Here is a 15,170-nt window from a genome sequence, read left to right on the forward strand (position 1 = left end):
GGTCACCAGGCCTGGAGAATAGGGCTTGTCCAGCTCTGCGGTGTGCAGGTGGCCAGGGCTGGCCCTCATCCTGGTGATATCACGTGTCTGTCAGTTCTCATTTCAAGTAGCTTCATTCAACAACCAGGTAATGGACTAGGGGTCGGGCTCTGGGCTGAAGGTAGCAGTGATAGAGTCCCCCGCTCGGTGAGGACAGACAGTAAATATTATCCCTGGAGCAAGTCACTTACTCCTTTGAGCCTCAGTTTCCATGATTTTTAAAATGGGGATAAAAACCTCATGTGTGTAGTTAATGGATTGAATGTGATGAAACATACACAACTTCAGTACATCTCTTATACTTAATAAAAACTCAATACATGTCACTAGTATTATTATCATTATTAAAAAGTTAACACCGATAACTCTATCACTCTAGCCCATATGAAGGAAGTGAGCAGGGGACTGGGAGTGCCTGGAATAAGGTTGGGGTGGTAAGAGACAGATGGTGTGAAGCCTTCTAGGGGAGAATCCTGGGACCCCAGATTAGGGGGAAGGGAGGGAGAAAGCACACGCAGCTTGAAGGAGGGGGAAGAGCATCCCAGGCAGAAGAAAAGCAGGGAGGCTGCGATGACCTCTGTGCCCCATGGAAATGAAGGGGGTGCTGCTGGAGATCTGGGAGGGGCCCCAGAGCAGCAGGCCTGGCAGGAGGCGGGAGAGGGGAGGGAGACCCACTTGCTGATGTACTCCCCGGTGAGGATGACGCTGCAGGTCTGGCATTTGAAGCAGCTCACATGCCACTGCTTGTCCAGCGCCAGGAGTGACTGGCCGTGCTTGATCTCCTCCTTGCACCCCGCACAGTCTGCAACGACAAGGGGACCCACTGAGCAAGACATCCCGGGCCCCCGCGACCACTCTGCCATCTCACACCCCAGCGCACCTGGAAGCCCCACCCTGTGCGCCCCAGTTTCCCACAAGTGCCTGCAGCCTGGCTGTGACTCTGCTAGCAGAGGGGAAGGCCACTGGAGCCCAGGCCTCTCCATAAGTGTTCTTGTTGGGAGGGAGAAAGAGCTTCTAGGGTTCCTGCAGAAAGTTCCCTGCGGTCATCCGACAGCTGTCCCTCAAGTGGAGCCTGCGCTGCCCTGCCCTGTCCTCAGGCTGCCAACAGCTCCCACTACTCTCCGCAGCCAGGGAGCAGGGGGACGTGCCTCTGGGGCCCACCCGCTCTCCCAAATGTATCAAGATCCCATGCATGCGAAACACCACTCCAGGCCACAGGCTTGGTAGGCTTTGTTCTTACCCAAGGTGACCGCTCACCTTGGCAAGGGCTGTGTCTGTGCTTTGCATGTGCTATGGTTAAGCTTGCCCCCTCCCAGGCACCACGTTTGGCTCCTGGGTGGATCTCACACCATATCTGCCGTGTGCAGATGGAAGAGTGGGCCTGGAGGTACCTGGGCCAGGACAGAATATGCTGTGCCAGTCCCTTCACAGAGGGCTTATACTCCAAACATTTGCCTCCCCAAGCAGCAAGGATCAAAGAATCTGATGAAACTGTCCCAAACCCGAAAGATGCCCTCACCCTCAGTCACCATCACCCTGAATCCTGCACAGAATGTCCCCCTCCCTGGCGTCTGCCTGTTGCTCAATCGACTCTGAGAGAGGAAATGGAGCCAGCATCCAAGGTACTTGGGAGGTGCTGGGAATTCTGGCAGAGCCAACCGGATGGCCACTCTGGAGAAGGAAGGGTCACCGGGCAAAGGTTATCAGAGGACGAAGCTCCCTCTTGTGCAAGACCAAGGCACTGTTGGGAGCTGTGAGGAGAAAAGAAAATGTACGTGGAGTGGAGGGAACACTCACTTCCTGCTGGGGGGCCAGCTGGGGAGAAGCTGCTGTGTTTGCAGGTCTGCAAGAGAGGAGTGGTGGCCTGGCAGGCTGGGATGGGTGGGGTCTGCGTGATGAAGTGTTTGTACAGGGAGGCAGCTCCCACAGGACCCGCCTCCTGGTGCCTTTTTAACATCCCTCAGCACAAGCCAGGGGCCAGAAGGTCTCCTGCTGCAAAATGCTTCAAGCACAGGCCTTCAGTGAGGACTGAGAATAGTTTAAAGAATTTTTTCTTTCTTTTCTACCAGGTCAAGTCCATTTCTCACCCCCCACGCCATGCTCCATCCCCAAAATCAAGACTTCAGAACATAACAGCTGACAGAGGTCAGCAACCCCCTCCCCTCTGTAGACAGACAGTTGAAGTGTTCCTGTTCAGTCTAGAGAGCTCAAGCCTGGTCACAGATGAAGGCAAGCACCTTGGAGACTTCAAGGGTTTGGCTCCACTGTAATAAAGTGACTAGTATAATAAAGCAAGTCACATGAAATTTTTTGGCTTCCCAAAGCATATCAAAATTATGTTTATACTACACTGTAGTCTATTAAGTGTGCAACAGTATTATGTCTAAAAAAACCCAACCTACACACCTTCATTAAAAATACTTTATTGCTAAAACACGCTAACCATCATCTGAGCCTCCAGTGAGTTGTCATCTTTTTGCTGCTGGAGGGGCTGGCTTCCATGGGGATGGCTGCTGATGGATCGGGGTGGGGGGTGAAAGGGGGTACTGTGATGATTTCTCCAAATAAGACAATAATGAAATTTGTCACATCGATGGACTCTTGCACAAAAAGATTTCTCAGCAGCATGTGATGCTGGTTAATAGCACTTTTCCCACACTAGAGCTGTTTTCAAAATTGGATTCAATCTGTTCAAACCCTGCTGCTGCTTTATCAACCAAGTTTATGCCATATTCTAAATCCTTTGTTGTCATTTCAACAGCATTCACAGCATCTTCACAGGAGTAGAGACCATCTCAAGAAACCACTTCCTTTGCTCATCCATAGGCAGCGACTCTCACTTGCTATATAGCATGCACACTGCAGTCATTCAGGCACAGCTCCAGGCTCCACTTTCAAGTCCAGCTCTCTTGCTATTTCCACCACCTCTGGGGTTGCTTCCAAAACAACAATACCAACATCAAAGATCACTGATCACAGTTGGCCATGGCAGACATAATAGCAATGAATAAGTCTGAAATACTGTGAGAATTACCAAAATGAGACGGAGACAAGAACTTTAGCACATACGGTAGGAAAATGATGCCAGCAGGCTTGCTCGGTGTAGGATCGCTGTGTGTGTTCTATTTGTAAAAAAACGCAGTATCTGTCAAGTGCAATAAAGTGACACATGCCCGGACTGAACTTGTAATCTCTGTGGGCCTCCCTGCCAGCGTTAAGTAATCCCATCAGGCCTTGGACTTCCCAGAGCATTTGTTCAAACACCCCGCCCAAGGCGGGAATCTACAGCCTTCCTGACAGGTGGCAGGCACTGTCCTCTGCCGGCCCACGCGGAGGAAGAAGTTCACTTTGAGTCTGGACAGGCAGGACTGTCATGCCTGCCTGCTTTACAGGGAGCCGAGACGTGATTCCTTGGTACACCCCCCAGACCCCAGATTTATGAAACCAAGAGTAATTCACCTCTTTTCCCACAGGCAATTCCTTTAAATACTTAAAGACAACCACAGTTTCCTCTGTCTGCTCCTTACACTTCACTCTTCTTGGCCCTGCTTGATATGTTCGTCCCATGACCAAGTCCACTGTGGATTCCATGGAGAGAGACATGCTTTTGGCCAACAACACAATTCTCTATCTCTTCAATAGAATTCACTGGAGGAACTGCCCCCTTGCGTGCCACATTCAATAAGGAGTCCCATTCTTTAAGTTGCAGTGATTCATCCGAAAAGAATACAGCACCCTGAGTTAAAATTGGGGCGGCAGAACAGTGCAGCAGTGAAAGTGAGTGGTGAGACGCTGGCCCCAGGAGGACCCCAGGCCCTCCACTTACTAGTTAGATGACAGCACATCCAATCATCTTCCTAAGATGCTGTTACCAAGTGAACCAAAGTCAGGCTGGTCAAGGCTTAGCACAGGGTGTGGTGCTTATTGCCTCAGAGTGTCATTAGTTCACTAGTTCACATTAGGCCACTGTCATTAGTTCACATCCGTGTGCTTTCAACTCACTTCCTGGGCATTCTCTGGTTTTGATCTGAGGTCAGAAGCTGTCGGGAAGGTTGGTTGACTCCTCCTGAGAATCCTGGGAAATCTTCTCTGTGTGATTTCTTTTCATGTTTTACTATGCTGCTCCTTCATTTTATTGGTTTCTATTTGTCAGAACCTTTTTCTCCATCTTCCTCCTTTCACTCATGACTACTTGGCGCTGGCAGACTCCATCTGGGGTCACGAGTCTGGTGTAACAAACAGGGCCAGGAAAGCCACACCCCGCTCCAAGTTGGCTGCAGGGCCAGCTGTCCATGCCTCAAATGTCCCTCTCAACTCCAAAATGATTCCAAAGTGCCACCTTCAACTTGGCAGAAAGTCTGATGCCACCACCTGTTTCTCCTAAATCCCTTGTTTCCTCAGATCTTTGAAGACCCCAGCCAGCCATTTCTAGTTTTACCTGACTGTGTAATGCATTCTACTTAGATCAGCAAAAGTGAGTGGGTTAATGAGTCATGACAAGCTGCCTACCTTATTTTAGCCGACTACTCCAGGCAGACCGACCCTTTCCAATTAGCAAGTCATGTCTCTGGTATAGGGCATTAAGGGAATAAGCTCTAGGGTCAAACAGCCTGGGCTCACATCCCGGTTCCATTACTTATAGTCCCGAGTCTTAGTCTATCATCTGTAAAACAACTATTTATCTGCCTCACAGAGTTGTAATGATTAAATGAGAAAGTACACAGAGGAAACTTAGTTCAGTGGCTGACATTAGTAATGGTCAATCTGTGTTAGCAGTGGTGACTGTGGTGATGGTAGTGGTGGTTGTGATGGTAGCGGCAGTGATGATGGTGGGGCTGGGGTTGATGGTGACAGTTGTGATGGTGATGGTGGTGGTGATGATAGTGCTGGTGATGGTGGTGATGGTAGCGGGTGGCGGGTGTGGGACTGGGGGTGATGATTGTGGTGGTGGTGGAGGTGATAGTGATGGAACTGGCAGTAATGGTGGTGGAGTTGGGGTTGATAGTGATGGTTGTGATGGTGATGATGGTGGTGGTGTCGGTTGTGATGGTATTGGCAGTGATGGTGGTGGTAGTTGTGGGGTTGGGTTGAAGGTAATGGTTGTGATGGTGATGGTGTTGGTGAGCATGGCAGTGGTGATGCAGTGATGGAGGAATTGGTGGGAATAATGGTGGAGGTGGTGGTGGATGGGGGTGAGGTGATGTTGGTGATGCTGCTGCTGCTGCTGTTGATTCTCCTCAGTCAACTCTGTGAGGAAGCATTTCTTTCTCCTGTGGCAAATAACAGGATTTTTTTCTCTCAATAATTCCCAAATATTCCTCTTGATATCAAAATTTTGAGTTGATATTGCTCCTGTTTTTTCAGAATGTCTGGAGTCATCCCCAAGGGATGAAGCCTCATACTCCTCTAGTTCAATAATACACATATTTTCCATGATATTTTTCTTCTAAGCACTCGCTCAATCCTGGTCCTGGTTCCATCTATCCCTGGGGAACTCAGCAGAAGTCTACATCTCTTCTTACCAGCAGGCTACCTCACATTTGCAGCATGAGCAGTGAGCACTTTCAGGGAGAAAACATTTGTACAAATAACTGATGCAGGCCCAAAATGGATGTCCTCGTTTCATAGTGACAGGCTGAGCCACTGTCCTGCCCCTGCCCCTGGAGACTGCCCATGTGTGTTCCTGCTCCCCGGCCCTCCTCTGCCTCCAGAGCTGCAGAACTGTGGTGGAGCCGGTAGCCTCTCCTGGAACATGCACAGGTGGGAGACTCCGGCGTTCTGCTAAGGAAACCTCCCACCTGTCTGAGATCTTGCAGCACATGGTAACACACCCCAAATCCAAGGAGATAACAACAGATTCAGAAAGCTTATTCTCAGTCCTCCCTGGTGTGCTTTCTGGAATAAATCTCCAGGTCAACAGCACCCCTCCCTTTATATTTAGAGAATTTCACACACTGAGATGCATGTTAGTTTGATTCCCATTTATCAATGCATTTGTTCCCCGCAAAAGTGGGTAGACTGAGCTTCAGGGAGGCCAGAGAACAGCTCTGCATCACACAGAGGCTCAGCTCTGACTCTCAGCCTGCCTCTCTCTGCAGCCACACACTCCTGCTGGCATCTGGGCACACAGCAGCCTCAGGCTCAGGACCGGCCTCGCTGGAGGATTTGAGGAGTCATTAAGGATAACAGCATGCACACTGAGCCAGCTGAGATGGAGGCCTCATCAGAGCAGCAAACTTTTCTTGAGCATCACCAAGGACGCTGCAGGAAGGGCGCTGTGCCTTCTGGGAGCAAAGCTGACTACACTGGAAGGAAGGAAGGGCGAGGGAGGGAACCTTTCCGCTGTCTTTCTCCCAGCTCGCCACACTAGGCGGGTGCCCCCCGGGAGCTGAGCCCTGCTGACTCGGGGTGTGCTGTGCTCACCCCTTTGTCAGATGGAGCACCAGTGCTGACTCTGCGGGAGCTGAGGCTGACAGCCCCTCTCCCCACCCCCATACCCGCAGAGTGATGCGGCACAGGGGCTAATGGGCTTGCATCGATCCTGCCGACCAGGCCAGCAAGAGGGTCACGTAACATGAGAGCACACCGGAGCTGGCTCATGAAGACTCAGGGACCGCCTGTATACCTGCGCTCAGTCGCTCACATGTATGTGCAGCCAGCACCCCGACAAGGGCGTTGGGAACAGCGATTTAGACATCTTATCGCCAGACTCACTGGAGAGCAGGGCATTCCAAGGGACAGCTTATCCTGAGTGTCCCTCCAGAGCCACGCTTTGGTGATAAACATAATATTTATGATGGCAGGGCAGATGTCCTCCTGATCCCTAATCAGTGTTTTTCCATCTTAGGAACAGCAAAAGAATCACTTAAAAAAATTGTATTGAATATAGATTCCCAAGTTCCATTCTTAGAAGTCGAAGGTGGGCCCAGGGAGTCTTATTTTTTCTGATGCTGTACTGAATCGAATATTATGGCCTGTGCTCAAACCCTCAGAGACACCAGCACGGCCCTTGTGGTTTGCTCCCTAATCTCCCATTTTTTAAGACACGTGTCTTTTTTTTTTTCAGTGGGGTTTGTAAAAATTGAGAATCTCTTATAGCAAAACACTTGATCAACTCTATTGGGAGTATGGATCTTATCTCCAGAGGGAAGATATGACCAGGAGCCCAGTTCATCTAAAAAGAGCCCCATCTTGGTGGCCAAAAAGTGGCTCAGGCATCACAGTGACAGCCAGCAGCCTGCTTATCTTGCCTCTGTGCTCAGGGAAGCTGGTGAGTCTGGGCTGCCGGCCAACTGGGTCAGGCTCTGGAGCCCTCTAGATCAGGAATCTCCCCTACTTCCCTCCAGGCCTGGGAGTGGTGAGCAGTGCTGGGAAGTCCAGAGAGAGGGCGCTCACAGGAGAGGCGGGGTCGAGGGGTGGGGGAAGGTCGTGGGGAGCTGGGACTCACGGCTTGGTCCTCGGATCTTGATGGGCTTACTGCTGGTCATGGACTGGGAGCACGTCTGACACACACATTCCTTCCCGCTGAAAGTCACCTTGTCTCCAATGGGGAAAGGCTTCCTGCAAAGGGCACAGGGAGAAAATCAGCTCCTGCTCTCCGGAGGGTGTCTGCTGGTGACCTGACCACACATGTAATAAAGGCCTTTGGAAACACACACAGTTTCCTGCTAGAGCACCAGGTAAGGTCAAATGCCGTTCACAGGCCAGGCCGGCTAAGCCAGTCCACTAGGGCCCAGTGGGACCATCTACACGGGCCAGTCATGACCTCATCCTATATTTCTCATCTGTGGAACCAAGAAGCTAATAACTCCTCTCAGACTTGTTCCTTTTTCCATCCCAGTTTATCCCTATATCCCTGTATGGGATGAATTCCGTCAACTGCCAAACTTTCCAAAATTTCATTTTTTGTCTTTATTTTTGTTTTATTTTATTTTAATCAAGGTCTTTATTTTGAAGTCATATTGCCTTCATTGAGGCAGGTTTGCTCTAAAATACTGCAATGATTTTCAAATTATCTGTCCTTTAAGATTAAGTAGAACTTAACTAGAAAGTTATCTGCTCCTGGTGCCATTCACCAATCTGTACTGTGGCCACTGGTCCATCCAGAATTTTAATGGTAGGTAGGTCAATAATGATAATTTGCATCAAAGAGGAATAATACATTGCTCATGGTTTTCAACTTGCCATAGGGTTGCATGCAATGTTTAAGCAGATTCCTTGAAGTTCTTCCACATTAGAAGTGGCTGCTTGAACATTCCAAAATTTTTGTTTTCCTCCTCTCCCCTTTTTTAAAAAAAAAAATCCTAAAGAAGTGTTAATTTTATTCATCCTTTCAAATAACTAGTGTTCGAAGTTTAGCCATTATTTTATTTATTTATTTATTTATTTATTTATTTATTTATTTATTTATTTCACAAACACATATATAGCATTTACTCTGTGCCAAGGACTGTTTTAACCACTTTACAAATATTAACCCTTTTAACTTTCTTTTTTAAGCTTTTTTTCCTCAAGTGGGGTTCAGGCCAGAGTTGTGGTGGCTGAGAAGATTCACCAGAGAGAGTGGGGAGCAGAACAGGCAGATCTACTGAAATACACTGCTGAGGGGAGCAGCAGGCGAGACAGGGGAGGTCTGCTGTGCCAAGTGGGTTGCTCCCCAGCTGGACAGGGATTGAACTCGAACTCGCACGGCAAAGGCTGTGGACAACCTCACAGTGCTGTGCTCAACCCCCTGCACCAGCAGGGAGGCCCCCTTTTAACTTTTTGTAACAATCCTATGACAGGCTGTCATTAACTCAATTTTGGCAAGGAAACAGGTGCTAGATTATTTTGGATTTGCCATTTAGTATTATACTTTTTCACTAATGATTTCCATCAAGAGCAATATCTTAATGCTGTAGGCTTTGAGATACTTTTCACTTTCACCAAACTCAGAGAAGTTTAGAAGGTCACCTCCTCCCTCCACCTCTGGATTTGTGTAGTCTGAGTGACACAGGTCAGGGATCTCAAGCTCCACATGTCCTGCCTCCCCAACTAATAAACCCTAGAGAACCCCCAGAACGTTCCCACCGTGCAGCTGTTCCAGCGCCTACATCTGTGTTCCCTGCCCTGGGAGAACCTCAGGGCCAGGTGCAGGGTCAGAAAGTGAGTCCTCACCCCCACCCAGCCTCCTACTTGTGGTACAAGGGTATGATATGACCTTGAGGAGGCATCTCATCTCTATGGATTTGACAAAAGCTTCACTTTACACCCTACAGACACCGACTATGCTTAGCCCCAGTGGCTCTGGGATTCCCCAAGATCCAGGTTTTCAGGGCTGGATGAATGAATTAATTCCACTGTATATTTTCTTATACACCATCATTATCTCAAGCAGAAATACTTATTGGTTAGTTATTCTAACTGATGACTAACTGGATCTAACTAGTAACTAACAGGTGGTTATTTTATGGGGAGAATAATTACATTCTTTTCACAACAAAAAATGCGTATGTGTGTAGGTATATGTATATTGCAATCACACTTTACTTATAATGGGAGCAACCCATTGAATTTTAATGTATTTGTGGACAGAATTGAGGTTTTCTTTATCTTTTCCAAGTTCCTTAATGTGGTTCTTGGCACAGAGTAGACCCTTAATATCCATTTACTAAGTTAACAAGTGACTGGGATGCTGGGGGTGGGGCACTGGGTGAACTTCTCCAGGGATCTCCTGAGAGGCTAGATGATTATCATTATGATAACAACAACAAAAAACTACAAGCAGACACATCATGTACCAGTCACGGAGTTTTTGTCTTGGCCTGCATCATCTCTTTTATCTTCATGAAAACTCAATGAGGTGGGAAGGCTTTGATGCCCATCTCGTCGATGAAGCACCTGAGGCTTCCAGCAGTGGGGCCACTTGCTGGGGTCATGGAGGAAATCTGTAAACGGTATCTCTGTACCACGCATGGTGGGGGGTGTGGGAGCCTGAACCACATCGCTGGCCTCCAAATGGAGTTCTCAGTGGTCAGTGTACTTGGGGCTCCTTGGGGGCTCCTTTGGGGCTCCTTTGGGGTCTTTTGAAGTGAAATGAGAAGCTGAGTATAAGAGGCGTGCACTTTGGCCCTGCCTTCATCACAGGGCAAACAAGTGTTCTACATTAGACTGTATTTGCAGGCAAGGATTCAGCTGCTGAAAGGTTGGAACACTACTGGCCTGGGATTCTAGACATTTAAGCATCTAGCATAAAGCCCTGAAAGCTCAGAACTGCTTAGGAAAGGCCATATCCCCCTTCCCTGGGACATGGGTGAGGTCGCAGCTCCGCTTGTCACCCTCTCACCTGCACAAGCTGCACACGAAGCACTTGGGGTGGTAGGTGCGGCCCAGGGCAGAGATGACCTCGCCCGTAATGAAGTCCCGGCAGCTGTCGCAGCGGGTGCCATAGAGTTGCTGGTAGTCCTGGGTGCAGATGTACTCCTGGTTCTTGAAGAAGAAGCCTGACTGGGCCAGGCCACAGCCACACACTTGGGGAAAAGAGTAGAGAAACAGGCAGGTTGAGTCCTGGGAGGGCGGCAAGCATGAGGTCCTCACTGGGGACTCGGCATGAGTGATCAGAGAATGGTGGTGCATTGGCCTGCATGGGCCTTAAGGTTCCTTAAAGTGTGACCCAAGGACCATTTGCACCAGAATTGCCTCAGGGCCTTCTGAAGATGCAGAATCCTGGACTGGAATCAGACTCCCAGGGCTGAAATCCAGGCACCTGCATACTCCCCAGCTGATTTCAGTGCTCCTGACTGATGTGTGATCCTCTCAACACAAGGATGAAAAGCTTTAGGCCATGTGGCTCAGGCAACATGCCACAGCTGGTGGTCTCATGAATTTGATAAAAGTATCATTCAGTTAAAAATGTCCTTGGTACTTTCTACATGACTCTGTGTGAGGTGGAGAGCAGTGTGGGGACCATGTGCTCACATCCCAAATGGCACTGGGATGGATGATTTGAAGTTTGTAATCTGTCCTCACTATTGCCATAAAATGTGGTTTGTTCTCAGACAAGAATGATAAAATGAATCCTGACCTAGGAAGAGCTTACAATGTAGAGATGAAGACTGTTTACAAGACTGTACAGAATTATACCTCATGGATGACAGGCCTTAGGATGATGCAAGCATCAAGAGTTGTACATGGGGAGGGAAAGGGAATATTTTTCAGTGGGGATGGGATCATGGAAGGCTTCGTGGAGGAGGGGGCATCTGAGTTGATGTTTGAAGGAATAGACTATGCTAAAGGATGGAGTCAGATGTGCAAGTGATACTTAATGTGGAGACAGGAAAGCATAGCGGTGATATTTTTAGGGAACAGAGTGCCTTGATATAGGAAAATATACGGCCAGTTGGAGGAGGGCCTGAGTCCAGCTTAAGAAGTTTAGAGTTTGTGGTTTACCGAGAAACCATAAATGGTATTCCTCCTAGAATTTTTTTTAAAAGATTTATTTATTTATTTATTTATTTATTTATTTATACAAGAACTGGGGTATAGGCCAGATGCGAGGGAGGGTGAGAGGATTCACCAGAGATAGAGCAGGGAACAGAACAGGCAGGCTGACGAAATACACTGCTGAGGGGAGCAGCAGGCGAGGCAGGAGAGGTCTGCCGCGCCATGTGGGACTCTTGCCGGCCGGTATCGAACTGGCGCTGCAGAGGCTGCAGACAGCTTCACAGCACTGCAACCACCTGCGCCACGAGGGGAGGCCCCCTCCTAGATTTTAAAGACTTTTAAGTGTATGGTTTTGCCAATGTTCATAAACAAGACAAACAAATGAATTAAATAAAACAAAAATAAACTCTTAGGCTATAAGACCAAATTTGTGGTTACTACAGATTTGTGGGGGATGAGGGTTAATAAATTGGGTAAAAAGGGTCAAGTGGATGGTCAAGGATGAACTGGACTTAGTGGTGGTGAACTTAATGTTTGCTGTGCAGAGGCTGATTACGGTGCTGCACCCCTGGAACATATAATGCTACCATGCCATGTTACTCCAACAAAATGTTCTTACTAAATAAAACTGTTTTTCTCCCTAAACAATAAAATTTAAAACACCTTAAAAAAGTCTTAAAATTATTTAGAAAAACCTTCAATGTGCCCAGAAGTAGAGAGAAGATTATAATGATTCCCCATCATCCAGCTGCAAAACTGATGAACTGCATCGATGGCTTATTATTTTTTTTAAAAAAGATTTATTTATTCATGCATACAAGAACCAGGGTATAGGCCAGATGCGCAGGAGGGTGAGAGGATTCACCAGAGACAGAGCAGGGAACAGAACAGGCAGATTGACTGAAATACACTGCTGAGGGGAGCAGCGGGCGAGACAGGAGAGGTCTGCCCAGCCATGTGGGATTCTGTGGACAGCTTCACAGAGCTGCGCTCAACCTCCTGCGCCACCAGGGGAGGCCCCATTGACGGCTTTTGAGTAGAGAAGCGACATGACTCTATAAGGTGTTTCATAAGGTCTTTTGGGATATCCTTGCAGGCAATATGAAGAAATGCAGGACAGATAACAAAAAAGCAGGCAGATCTAATTATAGGTATTATAACATGGTATTTTAACTGAATCATCTGGTATTCTAACTGAATCACAGGGGACCCTTCTCCCCCAAAGGACTTAGAAATGTGGGAAGTGAGATTTCCCTCTGAGAGTGAAGTTATGAAATCAACACATTATGGGCAAAGCAGAAAGAGGCAGTTTCTTCCAAGAGATCGAATGGCTCTGAGGCTCAGCAGAAGCGCTAAGTGTGACAAACCAGCTCAAGTGGGGGTGAGGGGCTGGCCAGCACAGGTGGGCCACCGAGAGCCCTGCGGAGCCCCAGCCCAGCTCCTCTGCTCTGCGTCTGCAATCACCAAGCATCTGTCTGCACACAGATTGCCTGTGGGAGAGAAGCAGCTGGTGACGGCACCGCGGACTAGCACAACGGAGAGCTACAGCTCCTGTTCAGTCTAGTAAACAGGCACCGTGGTTTTACATATCAGGTTCCCAGCGACTTGGTTAACTCAAGTTGGCTTTTCCAAGCAGGATCCTTGGTGGGGGGACCAGTGAAACATTTCCCAAGCCGCTAATTGTGAGAATCTGGTTCAGACCAGGGGCCACCACCCCGGAACATACGGCCTCATCTTTAATAGGGGGAGTTGTTCTGCAAGAGCAGCTAGGTTAAAAATAGGAGGGACTTGCAGGTGAATACCAGAGCTATTTCGCCCCTGTTTTTTTTACCTTCAGGCCAGAGCAGCCTCAAAGGAGCGGGGAGTGTGAGGAGAAGGCGGCTCCAGATGCCACAGCGTGAGGGGAACAGGACAGGACAGCAGGAGACACAGAAGTCTGAGACTCACCCACGGGCTCTGGTCACTGCCACTGACTGTTAGAGGGATAATGTACTTGGCCCCTCTTGTTTGTGGCCTCTGTTTGCTGCCATTAAAATGAAGAAATTGGACAAGAAGTGACCTGAGCTTTTCTGCGGCTACTGACATCCCGTGAGTCTAGAAGGAGCACTCCCTACAGCGCTTACTGTGCACCTAAACGTTTAAAACTCAGTGTGAGGAGAAGCGGAGGCCGCTGGAGGCCACCCCGGAGGAGGGGCTGGGTCTATGCTCCCAGGGTAATGGTGGAGGTGGGAGGTGGACAAGGGCTTGTTTCGATGAAAATTCTTCATGTTGAACAATGCCTGGTCTGGAGAACGGGGGAGGAGAGAGAGCAGGGGACGAGAGAGCACGGGCTGTTCTTAGCCGTGCAGGTGGCAGATCAATTGACTTCACGGCTGTGGAATTAGTTAGGTCATGGCCTCCGACCTCATTGGAAGCAGATTCTGTTTTTTCCCCTTCTTTTCTCTCCTTTGTTTCTCCTGCCAGCTCTACCTCCAGGGTCTCCTCTCCTACTGGAGCAAACCAGGAGGCTCTGAGCAAACTTGGAACAATCAGTTCCTTCATTTCCCCCAAGGAGCTGAGGAGGAAGTTTTTGGTAGAAAGGATGTCAAGGTTGATAAGAATCGCAGGGGTTCCTGGAATTACAGTGGGGAGCAGGAGGATGGAAGGCTGGACCAGCACTGTAGTTGTATGTGAGGCTGAGTGCAGCCCAGTGTTCAAACAACAGGAAAGGGCTGGCGAGGCCCTGCAGGATGGAAGTGGTGTGGGATTAATATACAAGGGGCAGTCATTATTCTGTGCAAAAAAAAAGCCTACGTTTGATGATGGGACAGAACATGACAAGCGAGAACTGCTTTAAGAGAATCCAGAATGACTGTCCACTGTTCTACCATTCTGTGACTTAAAAAAAGTTAGCCCACCTCTCTGGAGCTCAGTTGCCTCGTTTGTAAAAATGAAGTGGTTCAGCGGTAACTGAGGACACATTCAGATGTGAGACTCCAGGATTCTGTCATACAATCCTGCTGATTTTCAATTTATCAAAGAGATTGAGTTTTATGACATTTCCAAATCAAGGAGCTAGAGGGGTCCCTGCCAGCCATCCAATTCATTATTTTAAATGTTTCAATTGTGAAATATATTATACATATGGAAACTATATAAAGTGCATATGTACAGGTGAGAGGAGGATAATAAAATACACTGCCAGGTACTGCTAGCAAGGGTCTGAGCGGGAACATCACCAGCACCTTCTCAGCCTGCTTTCTCTTCCTAAGAGCCGTCCCTTCCCGCATGGTCTTGGATTATGTGTTTATCACCCCCTTGCTTTTCTCTATAATTTTATCACCGATGAGGTGCCCACAAATAACAAATTGTTTAGTTTTTCCTGTTTTTGAATTGGCACCGATGGAATCAGGTGACATTCTTTTGTGCTTCTTTCATTCAGCATTATGATTTTGAGCTTCACCCATGTTGATGCATGTAACTGTACTTCATCCATTTTCATTGCTGTGTAGTATTCTGAAGGACATCAAGCTGAGTTTTTCTATTTTTTTGGAAATACTGTTTTGAACATTCTTATATTTTCAAGGCAATGCTTGTTTTCTGAGGACTTTTTCCAATTTACATTCCCACCGACACTTCCCCCTGATCCATGGTATCATTAAGTCCTTGTAATACCTGCCTTTTTTTTTTAAGATTTATTTATTTATACAAGCACTGGGTACAGTCAGAAG

The 15,170-nt window shown here is 48.1% G+C and overlaps 1 protein-coding gene across 1 annotated transcript in view; it reads right to left on the minus strand.

The window, feature by feature from the left end:
• Window positions 1-15,170, minus strand: part of ABLIM3 (actin binding LIM protein family member 3) — a 110,071-nt gene that overhangs the window by 46,867 nt on the left and 48,034 nt on the right. The window contains exons 4-6 of the mRNA XM_037508983.2: window positions 10,364-10,547; window positions 7,487-7,599; window positions 715-841 (exon numbers count right to left, since the gene is read on the minus strand). Of these exons, the coding sequence (XP_037364880.1) occupies window positions 715-841; window positions 7,487-7,599; window positions 10,364-10,547 (424 nt within the window). The remainder of the gene's footprint in view (window positions 1-714; window positions 842-7,486; window positions 7,600-10,363; window positions 10,548-15,170) is intronic.

Source organism: Talpa occidentalis, unplaced genomic scaffold (assembly GCF_014898055.3).
Source record: "Talpa occidentalis isolate TD23 unplaced genomic scaffold, MPIMG_talOcc4v2.1 talOcc4.13, whole genome shotgun sequence".
NCBI lineage: Eukaryota > Metazoa > Chordata > Mammalia > Eulipotyphla > Talpidae > Talpa > Talpa occidentalis.